This window comes from Biomphalaria glabrata, chromosome 6 (genome assembly GCF_947242115.1).
Source record: "Biomphalaria glabrata chromosome 6, xgBioGlab47.1, whole genome shotgun sequence".
Lineage (NCBI taxonomy): Eukaryota > Metazoa > Mollusca > Gastropoda > Planorbidae > Biomphalaria > Biomphalaria glabrata.
In genome coordinates, this window is record NC_074716.1 from 40565637 (window position 1) to 40590251 (window position 24615).

The 24615-nt window shown below is 34.1% G+C and overlaps 1 protein-coding gene and 2 long non-coding RNA genes across 3 annotated transcripts; all 3 read left to right on the top strand.

Moving 5' to 3' along the window:
• Positions 1–4967: 4967 nt before the first annotated feature.
• LOC106063945 (uncharacterized) lies at positions 4968–13680 on the top strand. Its single transcript, XR_008778687.1, has 4 exons — positions 4968–5177; positions 11626–11803; positions 12784–13009; positions 13522–13680. It is a non-coding gene; the product is annotated as an uncharacterized LOC106063945 (long non-coding RNA).
• A 4881-nt stretch (positions 13681–18561) lies between these two features.
• LOC129926880 (protein FAM200C-like) lies at positions 18562–19642 on the top strand. The gene is made up of 2 exons (XM_056033352.1): positions 18562–18983; positions 19327–19642. Exons 1-2 carry the CDS (start codon positions 18562–18564, stop codon positions 19640–19642), a joined length of 738 nt encoding a protein of 245 aa, XP_055889327.1.
• A 665-nt stretch (positions 19643–20307) lies between these two features.
• LOC129926603 (uncharacterized) lies at positions 20308–23792 on the top strand. Its single transcript, XR_008778307.1, has 4 exons — positions 20308–20488; positions 21691–21800; positions 22152–22220; positions 22584–23792. It is a non-coding gene; the product is annotated as an uncharacterized LOC129926603 (long non-coding RNA).
• Positions 23793–24615: the final 823 nt, after the last annotated feature.

The window sequence follows — 24615 nt, forward strand, 5'->3', positions numbered from 1 at the left end:
CTTGGTTGTCACCCCAAAATGGTGTCCACTGGTGCGAACCGCACCCCTTACACCCCCACCCCCTAGTGACGCCACTGCTCAAAGATATATCCCGAGATTTTATTTGTATCTTTTTCAATGTGTCTGCTTTTGCAAAGCTATAATTTTTCCAACTTGGTCGTCACCCCCAAAATGGTGTCGCCTGGTGCGGACCGCACCCCTTACACTCCCATGCCCTAGTGACGCCACTGCTCCAAGATATATCTCGAGATTTTATTATTATCTTTTTCAATGTGTTTTCCAAGTTATAATTTTTCAAACTTGGTTATCACCCCCCCCCATTGGTGTAGACTGTTGCAGACCACACACTCGCGCCCCCCATGACGCCACTGCTCAAAGATATCTACTTCTTCCCAACAATTTCGATTAATATATTGGATTATACGTAGTAAGAAATATTTAAAAAAAAAAAGAAGCCTGCACAACTTAACAGGTTTCCCATGCGAACAGAAAAGGCTAATAAACTATTAACCACTCTTTATTAGTATAATTAAATCTATAGCCTATATTAAATTCTGTATGAATGCATTGGTAAAATAATAGATCTAAAGCTACTTATTATAAATAACATTAGTAGATTAATGTTAATAAATTAAGTGGAATAGATTTATTGTTCTAGAACTTTAGAATCTACTTATTATTTTTTTTTTTTGGCATTTTGTACAGCACAGCAGACAAATTTACAAAAGCCATCAAGTCGCAAAAAGTTCTGCGTATATGTATACAGTTCACGCCATTCACTGTTCTGCGTATATGTATACAGTTCACGCCATTCACTGTTCTGCGTATATGTATACAGTTCACGCCATTCACTGTTCTGCGTATATGTATACAGTTCACGCCATTCACTGTTCTGCGTATAATGTAGGTTTAGTCATATCACCACATGGGCACATGTGATTTGTAAAACATTAAAATACATAGTAAACACTGCACTCATCATTAATCTTCAGAATCACTGACATTGTCATTAAGTAGACTCTACCCTATATCTAGATCAACATTTCAGATCGAATTTAGTTTACAAATCTAGATTCTATCTTGAGACTAGATTGTCACTAGTCTAGATCTAGCTCTACCTGACTAAAGTCTATTAATTAGGATAGGCCTACATCAACTATCTAGATTATTTTATATAGAGTCTGTATCTAGATAAAAAATAATTGTATAGCTAGTCTAAATCAGACACAGTAGATCTACTGTCTATACAATATTGAATATACTTCTACTTATAGATCTACTTTTCAACGCCAATATAATAATAATAATGTTTGTCATCGAGTCCGAAGATTCATGAGGATCTCGAATGCAATATTTCCCATCAATACGCAGCCCCAGCTGTGACCTACATATTTTTCCACCTCCAGGGCAAACATAACCATTGTCCGCCTATGGTCGATTAAGATTTTCTTTTCGCCATCTGCGTCTGTCCTGCTTGTAGTGCTGTCTGGCCACCGTATGTTTATGATGGAGCTCAAGCATCTTTGGTGAAAGCGTTCAAGTATTGTTAGTTTAATACCCATGTCTCAGATACATATAGAAGGGTTGAGAGAACCACTGCTTGGTAAACACTTTTTTTTTGTAGGCAGCAGGAGCAATCTATTCCGCCAACTCACTCCTGGAGGCGACCAAAAGCACTCTTGGCCATGGCCAGACGGTTATCAACTTCCTTGAAAGCGAGGTGTCATTCGATATTATGCTTCCTAGATATGTGAAGTGGTCTACCACGACAAGGGGACGTCCATTTACGGTGATCTTTAGGGCTGAGTAGGTTTTACTGGGTCATTTCTGGAACATTACTTCTGCTTTCCCAAGGTTTATAGATAAACAGAAAGAAGCGGGATTTCGTTGACCGCCATCTGGAGATCATGTTCATTGTAGGTCAGCAGGGCGCAATCATCGCCATAGAGAAGCTCTGTTATGACCATTTCTTTTGAAGATTGCCTCCGAATGAAATGTGATGTCGATGCTTTCTTGCAATTGCTGACTCATTTGACCCAGCCAAAGAAGATAGCGAATAGAGTAGGAGCAAGTATCTCGATTGTTTTTGTTTTTATACAATACCTTTATTCAAGTCAGAACTTCATGGGCGGTGGAGAATGAAATCTGGATAACGTTCTCATTAACGGCTGTAATGATGATTTTCCTAGAAGCTTAACAGTACAAATCGTTCTAGCTTGATCTTTAAAGTTCTTTAAAATTGGAAAAGAAAATAACTAAATTTAATTTGGCAAAAAATTTGATTAAAAACCAGCATAGTCAGCTGTAGTATACCAATAACTAGTTTGTTTATTTAAAGTACGGTTGCTTTAAGTTTATTAATAGATTATCTAAGCTTTGCTTTTTTTTTTTTTTTTACGTAAATCTATAGATTACATCTAGAATCTAGATCTTAAAGAGTTGTAAATCAAAAGTCTAGATTTAGTTCTAGATAAGGAAAATTCCAATTAAAAATGATTCAAATATACCAACGCCCTCTGAACTAATGAGTATCATCGTTCGTACAAGGTGCTGACGGCTTGTAAAATGTTTCTAAAATGTTTTACATGTTTTGGATGTTCCTTCATAGTTGAATAAAATTTACTTTCTAGTCCAAACCTGACGCATGACAACGTGGGATTGCAGCGAGCAGGGTAGGAACCCTGGACAATCCAGAAGTCCGAATGACAATATAGCGTGCATACGTCACGACCGGTCGATAAAAATTTTATTGTTTTTAGCGTCTTTTAGTTTTGTCCGTCCCTCCCGTTTAAATCTTTAAACTAGAAAAGATATTGAAAATCCAACTACTTTTTTCTTTTCTGAAAGCGGTAAATTCAATTTTTTAAATCAAAAGAAAATATATACTAACCGGACATTACCCGCGGCCTCAGGCCTTAGTTTGAGTATAACTCATCATCATCATCAAACTCCATTGATGGCTTGAGAGGCTCAAATCCATTCTTGCAAAAGCCATGAACTGAAACTCTACTGTCTTGCGTAGTGCATACAGTTCACCATAAAGGTCGAGAATTTTTGGTTTCCTAGAGCTGTCGATGCGGAGATCAGCAAGTCTGGGAAAGTCAAAGAGAATGAGACACGGTTTCCTCTACTTTACAGCAGTGGGGGCACCATGAATCGAAATTTGGCCATAGCCTTGAGAAATATAAGACAACAGGACAGTGACCTGTCCTGCACTGTGCTATAATAGCCTGCTCAGACCTGGACAGCCTCCACCACAGGGAAGTGCGGTCAGGGGGCCTCATGCGCTCCCAGACTTCACGGGCTTTTTGGGACTTTTCCCATTTCTGTTTTTTTCTAATTATAGCCAGAGCATGATGAAAACTTACAGCCTGTTCAGTGGGTGGAATTTGCCCTCTCTGGTGGGCCAAAAAGTTTGCAATAGTGTCTCCTTTATTAACATATCCTATTTACGTTAACAGCCTCTCATTCTGTAAAATGTATGACCCAATTTTCTTGTGTGCGTATCATTCATTCAGGTCGTTCACTTTTATCAGTTCTAATAACAACCGGAAAGGATTGAGGAGCTCAGCAGTGGGAAAAAAGTAACGCCTTTGAAAGGTTGCTGACCTATTGATGAAAGTTCATGGCAAATCTCAGCAAAATGAGCACCAGCTTAGCATTGGGGTTGGTTGCTGTGTCCCTTTCACTCTTCTGGTTGAAGAGAAAAACCACATCTAGAGACCCCGCCTGGACCTCCAGTACTTGTACCAGGTAGGCTTAGACTTTTATAGCTCTTTCTTTCGTTAACAAAGACGAGTAATTAGATTATACTAGTTGAAACACGTCCTTCGTTTAGTTTAGTTAAATAGTTGCTCTATTTAAATTATTTTGTTTACCTCTTTACCGGAATACTTTTTTTTTTAATTGGCATCTTCACATGGAACGGCCAGAATTCTAACGCTCTTTCAGCAAACATTGTTTTCCAGAGAACCTTTTGTTTTGTTCTCCCGCCCTCCACCCCATCATTACACTTTGTTGACCCGTGAATTCTAATAGCCCTTAAGAAAAAAGACTTTTGATTTTCTCCTCCAGGGTTGAACTTACGTCTTCATTGGCCCCTTTCTTTTGTATCCGATTACATCAAAATAAATGTGTTGGTCTACACAAAGGTGAAAATCACTCAAGGGAACTTTCGCCAATTTGTCCTCCTCATTACACACACACACACACACACACACACACAAACACACAAAGACAAAATTACGTTTCTTTGGTCGTCAGCAGTTTTAACGTCTGCCTCTACATTTCAGAAGTGCAGAACGGCAAGGCATACGCTTGCAACGGGTTTGGTTTGATCTTGGGATCTCGTGACCACATACGGGAGCGCAAACCTCACAACCTTTCTAGATCTAAAGTCAAGATAAAAGTCTTATTTCATAGCAGACTTTTATGTAAAGAAAGTCACATTGTTTGGCCCCGTCAATTGTAGTCCATAAGAAATTCACACAGATTTATTAGTACAACTGTGAGTTATCGGACAAACAATGTTAGTTAATGTTTCTATATTATACGTTTTGTATACATTTTTGGGCATGAATAAATGTGATTAATGTATTTGTATTTAATCTTAAGACTTTAGTGGAATTGAGCGTGTAAAGTATTTAGTTGTTCCAAGAACATGGAAATATGAATAGCTGGAGAAATGTAAGATGGAGAATTATTGATAATTGACAGAAAACTTTCCGTGTTGCTAGCACTTCCCCATCGCAGTCATTTACCTATTTGACTTCTGTGTACTCATGAGATTTGAACCCGAAGCCCCTTGGTTTGGAAGGCAAGCGCTTACCATTCTCCTTTTGAAATAGATAGTCTTTAAATTTATTCCGATTTTGGCATAAATCGTTTAACTACATTGTAATCCTTTTGAACCATGTTCAGAAACTGTCTAAATTATACAATGTCAATGTGACCTTGTTCAGGTTTCGGTCATCTGCTACAAATATCCAGTCAGCAAGTCCAACAACTTTGTCTGCTGAGACAACTCTACGAAGATGTGTTTAGGTGGAACATGGGTAGTTACCATGTGGTCATAGTCAGTGGTGCCGAGATGATCGCTGATGTCCTGCTAACTCGTGGAGTGGAGTAAAGCCACAGACCGCCCTCGTTTTTAGCTAAAACTTAAGCGTACAGTAAAGGTAAATAATGATAAATCTAATACATAACGATAAATCTGATATTAATCATTCCCTACATAGCCATAAGTCTGATAATAATCATTCACATACATAGTGATAAGTCTGATATTTATCATTCAAATACATAACGAGAAGTTTGAGATTGATCATTCGCATACATAACAAAAAGTCTAATATTAATCATTCACTATATAGCGAAAAGAAAACCTGAGATTGGTCATTCACATACATAACGAGAAATCTGATATTAATCGACAAGTCGGACTAGGCAGATATTAAACTCTGTAGAACGTATATTTGTACGACTTGGGGTGTGTGTTCAAAAGCTCCTAATTCTATGTCTTGCAATAGTTGAGGAATACAAATACACTGGTCGTTGTGCTGACCACAGCTAACCCTGATAGACATAATTAATAAATCGGAAACACGATCGTATCATATGTAGCCAACATTTTATTATCATCATCATCATCATCAAACTTCATTAGAGTGAGGTCTTGAGAGGCTTAAATCCTCTCTTGCAAAAGCCATGAACAGAAACTCTAATGTCTTGCGTAGTGCATACACGTCACCATATAGGTCCAGAATTTTGGGTTTCCCAGACCTGTCGAGGCAGAGATCAGCAAGTCTGGGGCAGTCAAACAGAATATGAGGCACGGTTTCCTCTTCTTCCCCGCAGCGGGGCACCATGAATCGAAATTTGGCCATAGCCTTGAGAAATATGAGCCAACAGGACAGTGGCCTCTCCTGCACTGTGCTATAATAGCTTTCTCAGGCCTGGACAGCCTCCACCACGGGGAAGTGCGGTCAGGGCGCCTCATGCGCTCCCAGACTTCACGGGCTTTTTGGGACTTTTCCCATTTCTGTTTTTTCGAATTATAGCCAGAACATGATGAAAACTTACAGCCTGTTCAGTGGGTGGAATTTGCCCTCCCTGGTGGGTCAAGGTAGGGGCGGACTGGGTGTCGAATCGACCCGGGCATTCCTATACATCCGGCCCACAAATTATATCCCAAATGAATGGTATCCAATTTTACCTGTCCTCAAGAGCATTGTGTAAAGTTTAATAATGTATCAAAAGTAGTTATATATAGGCCTATGAAAAGTTTATTAGATGATATATAGAGCATTTTATTACTAAATATTTTAAATCAAGTACAACACTAAGATTGGGGAATCTCTTAACCTGAACTAATTCCTCATTAACATATAAGAGCCTCCATCAAAGAACATATTTTTAATGATTCAATTTGTATTTCTCGCCATTCTCTCAGGCATATTGACTTCAATTTACAAATACAACTCTTAATTCTCCATTTCAAAAAGTTACAGGGGCGCAGTGGCTGAGTGCTTAAGCGCTTGGCTTCCGAACCTGGAGTATTGGGTTCGGATCTCGATGGAAACTGGAAATTTGAATTTCGGGAAATTTATAGCGCACTTCAGCCCACCCAGCTCTAATTGGTATATGACATAAGTTGGGGAAAGGAAAGGCAGTTGGCCGTTGTGCTGGCCACATGACACCCTCGTTAACCGTAGACCACAGAAACAGATGACCTTTACATTATTTGCCATATAGACCATAAGGTCCTTAAGGGGAACTAGGAACGTTGTTGTTGGTTCCTTTATGTCCGAATATATTCACACTAACGTCAATCTCTATAAGAAATAAAGGCCTTAAGTTTCTTGTTTATCGTTTAAAATTGATAAAGAATCTACGTCAACGCTTTAGATTAGTATTAGACTTAAAAGTGTATAAGATGTTGTTGCTTTTTAAAATTACGACGCTCAAAGTGTTGCTTTTAAAGAGATCATTATAAAATCTTAAAATAATTTACTGGCATTCATGTCGCCATTTCCGTCCCAATCGGGTACCGGCCCACCGGGCATTTGCCCGAATGTCTATACAGCCAATCCGCCCCTGGGCCAAGGAGTCTGCAATAGTGTTGCCAGTCACACATATGTGACTCGATACCCACTGCATTATTACAGGGGAGCCATAGCGCTGCTTTATGTTGTGTGAGGCCATAATGACAGTGGGGGTCATTGTCCAGGGCTTTGCAAAGCCTGTAGTACAGATTTTGAGTCAGTGACCACAACAATCTGTGTTACCCTCAAATTTCCTTTGTCGAGTTGAGAGTCAATGACCTTTAAGGCTTCACAGACCGCCATGGTCTTCGCATCAAAACTGTAAACACTACCACATGGTCCAAAGATTTTGACTGAGTGAGAGCCAAGAAAGTCGATGTAGGCTCCATAGCCTGCTCTTCCAGAATCTATGAATGCCGACCCATCAGTATGTGCAAAAATGAAGGCTTGAAGGCATTAATGGTCACCAGTGCTAGAATTTGAAGGTCGTTAGTGGCATTAGGGTCTACTAGTTAGTTTTCAATCGTATGTCTGGGGTCGTTTGGCGACACCAAGGGGGAAGGCGATGAAAACGTTGAATGTTTTGTCGGTTGGTGGAGAGGCCAGCTTTATCAGATAGTCTAGTTGCATGATGCATAAAAGACTGCATCTGGATACGTCTTCTGCATTTCCAACTATCCACTAAGTTTTCTAGGTGGGAGGTACTTTATTATCAGAAAATTCAACGACCAATTACAATTAGTTAATATTAATCTGTTTTTACGAGAATGAAACCTAACACTAGTGTTCTAACTTCATTGACCTAGGAGACGTTGGAGGGTTGAGGCATTTACCTTGTGCAGTTAGGACATTTATTTTATAATGAAATAATAATTATAATAATTATAATGATAGAATAATAATTATAATAACAATAAAAATAGTTTGAATAAAATTAAATAATAATTATAATAAAAATAATAACTATAATAAAAATAATAATTATAATAAAAATAATAATTATAATAAAAATAATAATTATAATAAAAATAATAATTATAATAAAATTAAATAATTATAATGAAAATTAAGTAATTATTTTAATACAAATTAAATAAAAATTATATTAAAAATAAAGTAATAAATATAATAAAAATGAAATAATTATAATAAAAATGAAATAATAATAATAACAAGATTACAAAGAGAGTTTGTGTTACACAAACTCAGAGGCGACTCCCATCGAAGTCGGATCCCTGTCGGATCTGCATATTCGCAAATAATATTCAAGAGGTGATTGAATTTTGATGGTCAAAAGTAATAATGTTTCAAAGATTCAATTACCGTAAATTTAAATTTAAATTTAATAAAAAAAATAGTAGATTAGTTTTAGTATATTATAACATTGCAATATTGATCAAAACGTTTGGAAATGAAAATCTACACTTTTTTTTTTTACACTTTAAGTTTAGAAATTTAAATTCTACATCTTAATCTAGTCTATTTTAGTCTAAACTAGATCTAGAAATTCTAGATCTAGACTCTAAAATAATTTTAATTAGAATATAAATCCAGATCTAGATATACTGTAATAAAAATCTAGATCTAGTTTAAAAAATCTAGATTAGATCTAAATCAAGATATCATTCCTTTTTTTTAAACGCGAGTCACATAACGAGGCTTAATAAACATTACTATACCGAGTTCTTTTTTCATTTCATTTGAAGAATTAATTCCATATAACGTCAGAGGGAAAAAAAAACACTACGTCACACGGCCTAGCTAGACTAAAAATCGCATTCATGAATACGAGCCATTTATCGAGTGTTCATATACATTGGTGCACCGAGTGCGTTCTTTTAGCATTTCGTTTAAAGAATTTATTCCATATGACGTCGATTGAAAAAAAACACTACGTCACACGGCTTAGTTAAACTAAAATATGTTTTCATCAATACGAGCAATTTTTCGAAGGTTAATAGACATTGGTGCACAGAGTGCGTTCTTTTAGCATTACATTTAAAGAGTCCATTCATATGACGTCGTGGAAAAAAAAATCCATTACCTCAAAATAGGGTAGTAGTACTGGTACCATAAAAAAATGTCTTTATTTACACGAGATATTTAACGAGGGTGTATAGACATTGGTGCACTGAGTTCTAATAGAATTTATTTAAAGAGGATCAACCCGCATTGTTTTTGCGTTTTGTCTGTCAGTCGGTATGTCCGTCATCTTGATATAAAAAAACAACAACTAAAAGTTATTAAAAATTGATTAACCTTTATTTTAGGTTCAAAACATCGCAATAATTTTTAGGTATGAACACAATTGAAAAGTTTATATAATAGATTGTTCCAGATGTTTGTATAATTAGTAAAAGAAAAAGAGAACTTCAGATAAATGTAATACAGTTAATTAAATTTTTTGGATGGTCTCGTATAAAAATTAGATGTACTACAGCCATGTGGAGAGATTTTCATACCTTACTTTGGTGTTTGGATTCTGTTTTCCTTAAAAATCGGAACATAATATTAAAGATAATTAGATTATTATTATTATATTTTAATGTTTAAGTTAGAAAGTTAAATGTACTGTAAGAGAGAAGTGAGTTAAAATATTTTTCATAAAAATCCGTAAAAACATTATTTCGTAAATGAGAAGATTATTTGTTTATTAATTAGAAGAGGGAGTTCAAACAATTATTTGGCGTTAGTAGATTTTTAAATAAATTCGGAAATTTCTGGCGACGATTTGTAAGAAAAAAATCCGGAACTTTCTTTATCGATTACAAAACTTCTATGTTATGTTTCAGCAAGAAAATTAAGTCTAAAAAGTATTTTTCAGTAATCAATTCTAGTAAATTACTTTTTTTTAAAGCCCTGAACAACCTATTGTCGATATTTTTAAAATTTGCTTAAAGATAAAAATACGGAACAATTTGATATTGATAACCAAATTACAGTGACGCATTGTCAAATAATATAAGTGTAATATTAGTAAATTATGCGATTTCAAACAATCATTAGACATAATTCATGTTTTATAAAACAATATCCGGAACATTTTTACACTTAATGAAATATAAGCCAGTATAGAGATTTTGGTTTAGCATTAATATGCTATTCACATAAAAAACGGAACAACATATTATTGATAATGTGTTTTTGCAACGTTTAAGCATGGAAATAGAATGTAATATAAGTTAGAAGAGCAAACAAACATTTGTTGGCGTTGATTAGTTTTGCACAAAAATATCCGGAACAATCAATTTTAGATACTTAAAACTATTAAGATGTTACGGGAAGAACATTAAAGGGTAAATCAGATTTTCAATAGCTTTTGGAGTTTGGACCAACAGACAAAACGCACAAAAATAATCTTCCTTTATTCGGATGGGGGCACTAAACAAAAAATAAATAAAATCTGATTTTTTTAAAAAGTTTAAGGAATTGGTTTAGCACCTGATCATGTTGCGACGTTACGCTACTGCACGAAAATCGCTGCATAAAAAGTCCATTTAAAAAAATGTGCGTGATATTTACATACAAAGTGCATTATTAGCCTTTATAAACAAACAGAAATGTTTTCTTTTAATTTTAGCAGCTAGATGACCAGAAAGAACATCTTTAACTATTATTTATATTTGTTGTAAACATTTCCTGTACATTTTTTTAAATATATTTGACTTAGTGATACTGAAAATACACGTGTCCTTTCGATCTTTGTTAGCATATTGTAACATGCCTCCAATACATTTACGTAATTGTTTTAGAATTGGTGTATTTTTATGAAAAAATCGCTTGCATAATTAATTTTATAAATTAAACGGTTTGCTTTTAGAAAACCAAAAGTAGCCGTTGCACCTAAACTTTTCAAGCCATATTTAATGATGAAATAATATTTTTCATATCTCTTCTAGTTTTCGAGATCTGAGTGTGACAGACGGACAGACGGACATTTTGCATAAACCTAATAGCGGCTTTTTCTCCTTACGGGGGCCGCTAAAAATATAATATTCATTATAATAAAAAAATATTGTAATAAAATAAAATAATTATAATAAAATTATTATAAAATGATAAATAATAATAATAATAAAATGATAATTACAATAAAACTAAAATAATAATAATAAAAATAAACTAATTGTAAGAGGTCTGTTGGACCGTTGGGGCACCTCACAAGATCTGTCGACAATCCATTTCCATTCATCTGCTGTATTGTGTCTTGGATACAATCTCCCTCCCCATCCATTCCTTTATGTTGTATGCCCATCGCTTTCTCTGTCTGCCTCTTTTTTTTCCCTGAAGTAAGGTCTTTAAGAATATTGAAAACCTTGGAATGTGGCCATAGAAATTTTGGTAGCGTCTTTTAGCGTCAGTAGTAGCCGGGTTTCAATCGCTATACTAAACTTGTCTCTATTTGCTTTTTCGGTGATGTGATGCGATACCTAAAATCTATTTTTAGCATCTCAATTCCACTGCTAGGTTCCTCTTCCTCTTTCTTATATTTAAAAGTCAGTTTATGCTAAGTTTTATTTTTAGTTTTTTGCAATAAATGAAATAAATTCTAAAACATTTTATATTTTATTGTATGCCATAGGTGAAAAATGAGATGGCGCAATGAAAAAATGCAAATTATGGATTTATTTGTCTACCTCTTTTATTACACCCTGAGAGTAGAGGGCGGGTAACTCTTCAATCCAATGATCCCAAAGATTATCCTCGCATTGAGCCCAACTATTTAAAGAAACAGAAAGATATCGAGACTTTGATCACAGGTATGGTGTTATGTTCTTGACTAGTTTTGTATGAAAGGAAATATGTTGTACCTCTGTACATATTTGTGCATCATTTATTAATTATGTGTCTGTGTACATTTCGTATATCAGGTATAAAGTTAAAGATTTCTCTATGCACATATTTGTATATCAGGTATATAGTTATGGGTTCCCGATCACTTTATCCCCGGTCACTTCATCCACGGTCATTTCATCACACGGTCATTTCAACCCACGGTCATTTCATTCCCAAATAAATCCAGGGGGCAGAGGGCTTCTCACTGGGGTTTTTTTTTTGCCTCCTCATGTAGCTGGCCAGACCTATGAGAGACCGGAATGTTCGGTTGTACACTGGGCAGGTTATATTGCTGGAGCTAGTTATGTAGTTATGATTATTCGGTGTACATATTTGTACATCAGGTATATTGTTATGCAATGTCTATAAACACTTGTCTGTTCCTCAGGTTTATTGTTATGCTATGTCTACAATTGTCTGCTCCTCGGGTATATTGTTATGCTATGTCTATATAAACTTGTCTGTTCCCTAGGTATATTGTTATGCTATGTCTATATAAACTTGTCTGTTCCCTAGGTATATTGTTATGCTATGTCTATATAAACTTGTCTGTGCCCCAGGTATATTGTTATGCAATGTTTATATAAACGTGTCTGTTCCCCAGGTATATTGTTATGCTATGTCTATATAAACTTGTCTGTTCCCCAGGTATATTGTTATGCTATGTCTACACTTGTCTGCTCCTCGGGTATATTGTTATGCTATTTCTATATAAACTTGTCTGTTCCCTAGGTATATTGTTATGCTATGTCTATATAAACTTGTCTGTGCCCCAGGTATATTGTTATGCACTGTTTATATAAACTTGTCTGTTCCCCAGGTATATTGTTATGCTATATCTATATAAACTTGTCTGTTCCCCAGGTCTATTGTTATGCTATGTATACACTTGTCTGCTCCTCAGGTATACAGGAGTGTGAAAAGTTTGTTAACACTAAAACACTTCAAGACATGGGTGCAGAGCTGGCAGAGAAAGTTCCGATAAGTATTTATAATGGGCACAAGTTCAGATCTCATGATTACTGGCGATGCCTCATTAAAAGCATGCCCCTAACTGCCTATCACCCCGTGGGGACATGTAAAATGGGACCCAGGGGTGACCCGACCGCTGTCTTCGATGCTGATCTAAGGTATATACTTTGATCTTAACTCTTTCTCTCCTAATTGACGATACCAAAGTTGATTTGACCCCTATTTAACTAAATTGATTTTTGGATTTATACAATTTATTTTTTCTGTGGTGTAAAAAAAAGCATGCATTCTCCTATAATTTATTAAAATTATAACAAATATAAAAGTTACTGAAGTTTAATCATAACAGGATAGTGTAATACAAATGAGCATAACGAATGATACTATCGAAACAAAAAATAATAATTACGGAGAGTAAAAGTTAACTAGCTTAAGAGCAGACATTAGATCTTGTAGAAACAGATTGATAAGGGCCAAATACGTTTAGGGCTAGAGCTCTCCAGCTTGAAGTCAAGTCGTACAACTTATTTCATCGTAACATACATTTAAAAAGCCAAGAAGTTAATCTTCACACAGATGCCACCTTCTTCCAAACTAATTGTTACGACCACACTTAATATAAGCTTTTTAAAAAAAATATTTATATATATTACCCACATTTAATCTCTAGGGTACATGGTATCTGCAATCTGCGAGTAGTGGATGCCTCCATCATGCCTTGGATTGTTTCTGGAGACACAAATGCAGCAACAGTTATGATAGCCGAAGTGGCTGCTGATTTGATTAGATCAAAGACTCCATTGAAACCTTCGAATTTGTAAACTTTTGGTCAATTACCTAGGCAACGAAATTGTAATGGATTTATATAGTTGTATAGAAATAGAAATAAATTTTTTTAAAGAAATAACATACTGTCTTTGAATTATGTAATTCTTGCAAGTCAACTATAAATATGTTCAATATTACAAGAAGTATATCTCGCACTGGACTCACACTATCGAATATTTCAAGAAACACTATTTCTTCTGTGACATAAGGTTCTTAAGATGGGCTCCAGAACGCTAAGACTTTGGCGTCTTCCAGTGTGGATAACTAAGAAGACATTTGTTTTATCTTTGGGCCGCCCAAACCATTACGCAATCATTCATGAACTTATGACACGAAACTACTCAGACTCACTTTTAAGCTCACGCACGAGCTTACACACTCACACCATCAATTTTTCTTTCATGATCAACCACGCAAATACGCAACTACACATTCATAGATTCACAAAATAAGTCTCGTACTTACTTGCTCATAAAGCCCCAACAACACTCACCAACTTACGAGATGCCTTGTCACTCACTCATGCTCTTACGCATGCGCACACAATGAGGCACTAAATCACTCACACACCTTCATTCATTCACTCTCACTCAATTACTTAACACAATCTCGCATGCGCGCACTTGTACACTTATTACACACAGTCCAGGACATTAAATATGCGCTTTACTCATTTACATGGTGACTATGCATGACTAAATGCATGACGCGTAGGACGAAATCATCTTCTTTTTTGAAGTAACGTCTGTATTATATTAGATAAGAAGAAAGATAAGAGCTTCCCATAAAGAAAAGTTTTGGGGAGGCGATTTTCTGGCATATGGACTACATGTCCTCCCTCCCACCCCATTGGAAATTGCTGTGGCGTGGATGCTGGTCATAAGCAACATCTGTAGTATTTCAATATTTGAGGTGTCATCAAACCAGTTCACCTGATGGATTTTTCTCTAGACAGCGTAGATGGAAGTTAAGCTTTCTGATGCGGCGGGAATATAAGGTCAAGGACTCTGAAGCATATAAGAGTGAAGGGAGGACTACTGCGTTGTTGACTTGTAGTTTTGTAGATATGCTGAGTTCTCTCCGCTGGCCTACTTGTTTTTTGTTGTTTTAAGTCTGCCAAAAGTAGCACTGGCACGAGCAACACAGTAGTCTACCCCCATATAGACCAACGTTTAAACATTTGCTAGCTTTGGATCATCTATAAAAATATCTTTTCTGTGACTGATTTCTTTGGAGGAGATTGGAGCATCTTTTCTGTCTTTTTTTTTTTTTGTGCAGGCGTTGGCGAAGATGGACAAGCTCTTTTAGTGGTCCTCTTCATTTACAGTATTTGGGGAATAGTCACCTGCTGTCTCTGATATTTTGTGATAATATATATTTATTTTGTAATTTTATTTGGGCTAATTTTGTTTTATAAGAATACCTTTATTAACTTATTCATGGTATTGATCAGAACAGTCATATCCAATGCGATTATATCCAATCATGGAACTATACTAATGGAACACCAGCTTCGAGATTTTATGATCAGAGTACCGTCGCTCATCTTTTTTCGCGCACCATACCAATTTGAAAAATCGATGAGGATGCCAAAGAAGAAATTTACTCTGAGAGCCACTTGGATTGACCTTCATTGAGAGTAAAACTTCCCCACACTATATTTTATTAGATCTGTAAAAACTTTATCCATTTTTTGACTATCTGATAAAATAGATAGAATTTCCCTGAATAAGAGATCGTCACAAAAGATTTTTTTTTAAGGCCACTTCGTTAAAATAGGTGTTTCCAGTACTTCCTCATTTGGGTATTTTACACAAAATCTGGAATTTTTTTAATGTACATGTCATTTTTATCATCTGTCCCGCGCAACCAAACCATCCACTTTTCCCGGTCACCAATGTTCTTAACAAGATAACAAGAGAGAGAGGCTGGTCCATTATTTGCGTAGTCCAGCCAGCTTTTTTTTTTTTTTGACAACCTTTTTTCGTTCTCTCTCATGAAGGATATGTTTTGAAAATTAGTCTTACAAAATACAATTCCAAACCAACTCATGCAGTTATCGTCTTTTCACACTATTGAGGAGTCATCCTTTTTGCTAGCCAGAGTGATAATTGGCAAAAGTGAAAAATTCATTTGTTTAATTTTTTTAAGTAAATATTCATAACTATATCTTTTATATAATAATATATTTTTAAAATAATAATCTTTTATATAGACATGCTTTAATAGATCTAATAAATGATTAACTCAGACCTACCAATATGGGTATATAAATACTTAAATCTGGGTATTTAAAATTTCGAATGCGAATTTTTAAAAAACCGAACTTATATATAGATCTAGATCTCTTGTAAAAAATGTATAATATCTAGAATAATATAGATCTAGATCTACAACACCTAGACTAAAGTTAAAGACTAAGGTCTAGATTTATTTAACGTTTTAAAAAAATCAATAGATCTAATATAGACAGTCATGTGATCCACTCTATTTTATCTAACCCTAGATCTAGACCAGTGATTCCCAAAGTGGTCTATATGGACCCCCAGGGGTCTACGACGACCTCCAGGGGGTCCACGGAAGTTAAAAAAGAAATTGGGGGTCTATGAGATGCTTTTGGGGGTCTACGCTAATGGATCCCATTTAAAACCATTACACAATTATAGTCACCGGGCTATGCCTGCAATCGCCGATTTTTAATTGTTTCGTTGACGTATGCACTGCTAATTTTTTTATTTTTTTTAACATTTACTAATTCTGACATAAGAGAACGACAGAGTGAATATAATTATATTTGAATAAATAAAATGTCAATAAGACTTAATACTTGTGTTTTTATTGTAGAATAAGGATAAGGGTAAGTGATTACCAGCTGTTTGAGTCTGATGGTAGAGATAGTGATTATTTAGTTCAACTGGAGAGTGGAAGGCAACTAAATGTGGCATTTGAAGGTTATTGAGCTCTGTAGAGTAAACCTATTCAAGACTTCAAGATTCTATTTAAAACATGATAATAGTAATAATATATTGTTACGTATTTCTGAATCTTCTGGCTAGATGTATTAGTTGGCACACAAATAAAAACACTGCAAAGAACTTGACGACTAAACTTTCAGTTTCATATAACTTTAATGACTATTAACTCTAACATTACTGTAACATGTAGCGTAGAAGACTGTACAATATCTGTCAGTTTACAGTTAGCTATACTTCGTTGCACTGCATCTCTTCACTTCGTTGCAATTCCTCTCTTCTCAACTAGCATCGAGCCGTATTCCACAGAACAGACCAACGACACACTTCCCAGTGTCGCTCCAGGTCTCCCAAAGCTGAACCAAGTCGTACTCAAGTCTACCGAATCAGAGCCGCACACGTCTTACATCGACTGTATCGACTGTAACGGCTCAAGTCCACTGTAGTTCGCTGTATAGACTTTAACGACAGTAGTCCACTCCAGTTAACTCTACCCTAGTTAACTTGCATCGAGTCGTACACGTTTCTCTTCCACAGAGCCGCACACGTCTTACATAGTCTGTATCGACTGTAACGGCTCACTCACGACTCCATACGACTGACGTTCACATTAACTCTCTGGCTTATATAGAGTCCCTAATCGCTTGTCCAAAGTTGCACAAACACGGCTAGTATCCTCTGGAATAACACGTGAGGAAACGTCACATCCTGTCTTTGTTTATACATGTAGATTCCAGAAAACATCGGCTGCAGTGTCATCTTGCCGGGGTCACAAGTTGTGACCTCTATCTGTCACTATTCATTAGTAACTGTCCCCCTACTTAGATCTGTTCGTCCCCTGGAACAACTCGTGAGGACACGTCACATCCTGTCTTTGTTTGTACATGTAGATTTCAGAGAACACTCGCTGCTGTGTCATCTCGCCGGGGTCATACGTTGACCTCTACCTATCACTGTTCATTTGTAACAATATTATAATAATCTGTATTATCCGTGAGAAAATTTGTTTTACAATTGTGCCTTACACATTACAATACATTATAAGAGCAAACAATTTGTAGGATATTGCACATACTATACATTCCTACAACAGTTTCTCTTTAGCATTACATGTAAAATTTACAACTTAAAGGTTCATTTTATTGAATGAGTAGTTTTGTGTCTATTTTTATTTATGTTATCTATGTCTTATATCTTCTTTGCGATGGTCATAGATTACAATCATGAAACAGAAGTGGTTGTTTTTTGCTTAAAATCTGTATAGCTTACCTATCAATGTTTTTTTTTTCTTGACTAATTGTCCAAGTGTGCGCTTTGTTTGTTGGCGATGATCTTGGTACAGCATCGAAAGTTACTATTTTATAAAGTATATTTTATTTTTTTATGTTCAGATTGTCATACATGGCAGTGATGTTGAAACTTAAAATAATGCAGACGTTAGCATGGTAAAACATTGATGCTTATCCTATTAGGACTATTTTTCACTATAATAAAAGAAATATTTTGTATGATGTTATTAGTTTTATTTAATGTGCATTGATTTCTTAGAATGAATAATACGATGCTATACATCTGCTCTCATGGATGGGGTAGTTATTTCCTGACAACTGCAGAACCTCACTTTTATTTTCTTTTATTTCCAACACACATGATACTTTATTTGTACGCCTACCTTAGCTAATTCTTTAACTTTCAATCCTGGTGAAATCCTCTTGTGCGAATCGAAAGTTTGTATTTTAATAACTTTTTCTTTAAGTAACAACACAGTTCAAAGACGAATAGATGAAATGAGTTATGACACTGAAAACTTCTTATGTAAATATTTGCAAACTACATGTTTCTCTATACAGCTGAACGAGTCAACCTTGCCTAGTAATGAAGCATTATTGTTGGCATATTTTCGTTTTATTATGGATCAAGAAATCCACGAAGAACTTCTATTTGCAAAAACTTTGGCCATTGACACAAAAGGCGAATCAATACTGAAAGTTTTGAAGGACTACTTTAAAGAAAAAGAGATCCCTTTAGGAAATATAATATTAGTAGCAACAGATGGAGCACCTGCAATGGTTGGACGCTACCGAGGATTTGTGAGCCTTTTAAAAGAAAATGTACCCGGCGTGTTAGCAATACACTGCGTTATCCATAGACAACATTTAGTTGCTAAAAATCTCAGTGTCAGATTGCATGAATCTCTTCAGTTTGTCATTACTGCTGTTAATCGAATCCGAGCCAACGCTTTGAATACTCGATTATTTGCTCAATTGTGTGAAGAAAATGACGAGAACTTTCACCAACTGCTCCTTCACACTGATTCGATGGTTGTCGAAAGGCTTGTTTGACTAGATTTTTTTCTCTTTTTGACACTGTTTCAGAGTTCTTGCATGCTAAAGATTCAATTTTAAAACAAAATTTAATTAAACGGAAATCGGACATTGCCAATTTGACAGGCTTATTTCAGAAATTTAATGAAGTTAACTTGCAGCTACAAGGGGATAACCTGAATTTGATCAAAACAATGTCCATAATCTTGCAAGAATAAAATTAATGAAGCAAAACATTGGTCGTGGCGAATTTTCCCTATTTCCAAATTTAGAACACATAAAATGTCAGGAGGAGGACATTTTCATTTATGTTGAGCATTTGAATTCCCTATATTCTGATTTTAAAATTAGATTTGAGAATATTCTGAATATGGAAATACCTCAGTGGATTATCGATCCATATGTTGATATGATAGAAGAGGATGATGTAGCATTGCAAGAAGAACTTCTAGGAATAAGTACTAATGAAGAACTGAAAGTACAATTGAAAAAAAGGATATCAGCTCTTTTGGTTCCAAAAGATATACCCGATACGTATACCATATTATGGAATATCGTCAGAAAGTTTCTAATTGCTTTTCCATCTTCCTATCTTGTGGATAGAGGGTTCAGCACTGTTAACAATCTTCTACTAAATACAAGAAACAAACTGGACATCACTAACTGAGGAGATTGAAGATTAAGCCTAACGAAATGGAAGCCCAACATTGATTTGTTAGTATCAAAGCATCAGGCCCTTCCTTCCCACTGATGTGCTTTGTACTCTTCTTTTTTTGCTTCATACTTTCATGTAAAACTTATTAAATTTTACTTTGCTTCGTTTTAATTTGTATATATAGGGCCTACCAGTTAACATGTGCTTCATGATAATTTGTTTTACTTTTATTCACATAAATACAGTTTAAAAACAGTTTTAAAAAATTGAGTTGTTACATTTACAAAATTAAAATAATAGTTAAGCAGGGGGTCTACCGAAAACCGGAAAACATGTTAGGGGGTCTACGAGACAAAAAAGTTTGGGAACCACTGATCTAGACCATACATGAGATCAATAATTGTCAATATGAATATTTATAGATCTAGTCTAGAGTCTAGAATAGATCTATCGATCATCTAGTCTGTCTAGTATAGCTATACTTATACACTTTTACAGTTTATGAGTATAGGCCTACTCATACGAGTCATACTGGCTATACTATAGTAGGCCTATAGACACTATAGTATATAGTTAGTATAGTTAATACTTTTTAATAGTAGATCTATCAATTCTATCTAAATCTAGACTTCACTTTCACATCACATTCATACAATTATTGATACAGACAGTGAATGAAACGAATGCAGTGGTCATACAGATTATACTTAAAGTGACGATACTACTTATAGATCTACCAGTTGATAAACATCATCATCATAGATAATAATCTACATCTATAATCATAGTGCCCTTTATTTAGTCAATATAGTCAAGTCAAGATAGTGGAACGTAAACTCGAAGGTTTAATACAATACGGTATGAGTCTATGAGTTAGTATAAGATCTAATTATTTTGTTACTTTGTATGTGACATTATATAAATGTCTCAATTAAAATAATTAATATCATCAGCCATATCATTTTAAATATTTAAAAAGTAGATATAGATTTGTATTATATTATAAATAGATAGATTAGATCTACGTATAATTTTACAAACTTTAGAAATGATTGATTTTATTTTTTTTATTGATAAGCCTTCTAGACTAGATCTAGCATCTCTAGCTATAATAGACTCTAACATGTAGATTGTAGATCTTTGAATTGGATCGATATTCACCTTCCTAAATTGTCTCTAAAGTCTGTAGCTGATTTGAGAGGCCCAACGAGGCAAGACGAGTCTATTAGTACTCTGTCTCTTGATCTATCTAGTAGGCCTACTAAGCTAGTGCATTAGCCATAGTGTAGTCAAATCTTGACAACTAGTCTTCTAGATCTAAGCTTCTAGAATAATTAGATCTAGATCCAGTTTAGATTTAGAATATAAAAGTTTTTACTACCTAAAATACTAAATCTACTGATCTAAATTCTAGATATATAGATCCAGTTCAGATTAGGAATATAAAAATATTCCACTAGCTAAAATTCTAAATCTACTGATCTATACTTAATATGTTAGATATTATATGACATCTACAAAAATTATTATTAAGATATTATTATAGATTCTAGACTAGTTATATATGTACGTAAAATATATAAATAAAAGATAAGATTTATGCAGGCCTAGGTCCCATACATTTATAATTGATCCAGATCTATTAGTAAAAGTTACCTTCGATTGGCAGTTTTACCCAATCTAATCTATACAAGACAATTTATAATCCATGCCTTGCCTACACCCCATATATATTAAATAATAGTTTCCATGCCATACCCAGACCCATGAGTTCATGAAATAATAAATGATGTGGTGTCAAGTTAGATCTATTCCCTGAAATTCAGTACTTAATATAAAACTCACATATCTAGTTAATTATTTGCTATGACACTCTGATAAACTTTGACTTGTGTGATACATATATGTTTCTTATCAGATTTAATTAATGATGTTTTGGTGCATTTAACCAGTAATAAGGCTACAAAAGTAGCATCAGGTGTATTCTAACCATTGGTATTTTTACTGGCAACATTTCTATTCTAGTCTGTGATAAATTATAAATAAAAAAAATGTTTCAGTTATTAACATTAAGTAGAACCATGGCAACCAGTTCTGATGATGTACCAGAATGGCTCAAGGATCATACTTATACTATTTCTACTCTCTGGGCATCCATTCAATATTTAATGTAAGTACTACTATACAATTTTTATTTTAGTTATCTAATAGATATTTTATGATTTGTGTGATTTTCATGGTCAAGCAACATCCAAATATCTGGGATGGAATTTAACATTTTTCTCTAGTTTTATTTATTTATTTATAACACTCTTAAGCACATTCATCTTTCATGAATGCCTAATATACCTTGACTGTTGTGCAGGCCATTCCTTTACAATAAACTGTTAGATGAAATTAGGCAAAATTGTCTGATAATTTGTATGTTTGATACAACAACGTTTTCAATTTAATAATATTATTTTTTTATTTTAATGTTTTCAAAAGAAATTAACCAATATGCCTAATTGTATAATTACAGTTATGTTTGGAAATGCAAGAAAAAGGCATGCATTCCTGAAAAGTCAATGATTGGTTGCACCTCTTAAAGGTAAGGTACTGCAATTTTTCCCTATGTACTTTTCTCATAAGCTGAAGTACTTGTATTTTTGAAAAACTAGTTTTCCATGAAAATGTAAATCATAATATATGTTATAGTTGCTTTTAGATTAGTTCAATGTGCATCAAATTAACTGAACATCTGCCTTCACCTAAAGTAATAATTCATAACTATTAAGGTCAGGGCCATGTCTACACATTAACGCAGTAGATCTTTCTAGATACAGACTATTTTTAGAATGGCAAAATTATATAACTATACTTAATAACATATATACGTTTAGCATGGTCAACACATATGTCACACATATTTTTTTATTTTTTTTTAAATCCAATTATTTATTTTTATAACTAGATAACTTTCTGTTATGAGAAAAGATGAGATTCTTGGACTCCTGCATAGCACCACCAGAAAGGAAAATACCATCATGTTGCAAAATAAAAGTCTTGGACCAATTTTAATTGAAGATATATATATTACACTGTAAGCTGTATACATATTTATGTATATCCTGTCATTCAGCCAACAGGTTTGGATTTAGTATTTCTTTAAATCAACTTCATATTGTACTTGAAAACTATTAATGTGAGCCCCATTAAAACAAGAGGGAGTGCAGTGGATGAGTGGTAAGGGAAATTTTACTTTTTTAAAATTAAAATAAGAATCTAACAAAAGTAAACATATAAAATATGGTACATTCTGCTTAAAACTAAAACCTGGTGCAAATTAAGGTTTAAAATGTTGGCAAAAAAAAGCAACATCAATTAAATATTCTTAATTCCCTTTGCAAAACTTACTGAGAAGAACATGCATGTTGTTCCCTCATAAGTTTCTTGACAGAGGAAATCTTGTTTATATTAGATTTGAATTAAGCAAATTAAGAAAAAAATTATAATCATTATTTAAAATGGTTGTATCTAAACCTTATGAATTATTTTTCAGTTATAAGTATATTGAAATGAATGGATAATCATGAAATTGTTAAATAATTGCTGCTTTCATTCCATTGACTCAAGAACCATAATTTTTTTTTTGTTAATTTCAAAATGATTTTTTTCAAGCAGAGTTCACATTGATCTTGAGTGAAATTTTTCTTTTTTTGACTAATGCTTCAATTTTATTGTATCATTAGTTTTTTATTTTTATTAACCAGAATATTTTAAAAATGAGTACACTATTTCATGTAATAATGTAACTTGGTATTCACACATCAAAATACGCTATAATCTTTAGGCCATATAGATTTGGATAAATATAAATAAACTTTCTGCAATACATTGTAAATGTATATTGTTTGGATAAGAATAAAGTTTTTCTGTAGACAATTATTGTTCAAGATTTGTTGATGCTCCTGCTTAATAAATTATATATACAGGTCATTAGTTTTAACACACTACTGACACAAGAAAAACTGGTCACCCCCACTTCCATTACATAGATGTAATAAAACGTGACCTCAAATCAGTGAACATCAATACTGACAATTGGGAAGACATAGCTTTAGACCGCAACAGATGGAGAGAGACAGTGACCAAGAAAGCTATGGACAGTGAAAGTACATGGGTCTCAACTCAGGAAGAAAAATGTACAATCCAAAATAGGGCTCCACAGCCACATGAGGAAGTGTGCTCTGAGATGAAACCTTAGTCTTTCTACGACTGAAGGAGGCCAATGATGATGATACAGGTCATTAGTTTTTACACGTCTGATAATAAATGACAGTACAAGTTATTGAATGAAAATTTGTCATTATTTCATCTGCTTTAGGCCTACATCAATGTGAGGTACCAGTACTTTGATTGTGTCATATAACAATTTAAAGCAACATTTTGAAATTAATAGTGTGTAGATTTGACAGTAAATACATTTAAGTGATGGGCTGTGATCTGCATGAATTGAGAGCTGATCATGTATTGAATTTGTGTTTTTGATCTTTTCTTCAAGTGAATATTAATGAACAATTAATTTTTAATGAATAAATAATTTAAAAATAAATACAAAGAAACCATAAACATCTACTTTATTTTAATAATTTTTTTTCATCAGAACAGAATTTCCAACTTTGCATTCTTAAAATAAAATAAAATTTATTTAGAGTAGAGTCAGAACACAAAATCATAGTTTTGAAATTAAGCTAAGCTGTGATCTCTTATAAACATTTGTATATAGACTACACATAATTTAACTATTATTTTTCATCAAATTGCAGAAATTAGTACATGTACTTATGCATATTTGACAATAAAAAACCTTAGTCAATGAAATAGTAATACTAGTAAATGAGATAAAAGTAAACTAAATATCATCAATGCTATTGAAGCCACACTTGTTTCTTTTTTTCTTGTTTGGTGGACTGCAATTAAAGTTGCTATTAATTTTACTGATC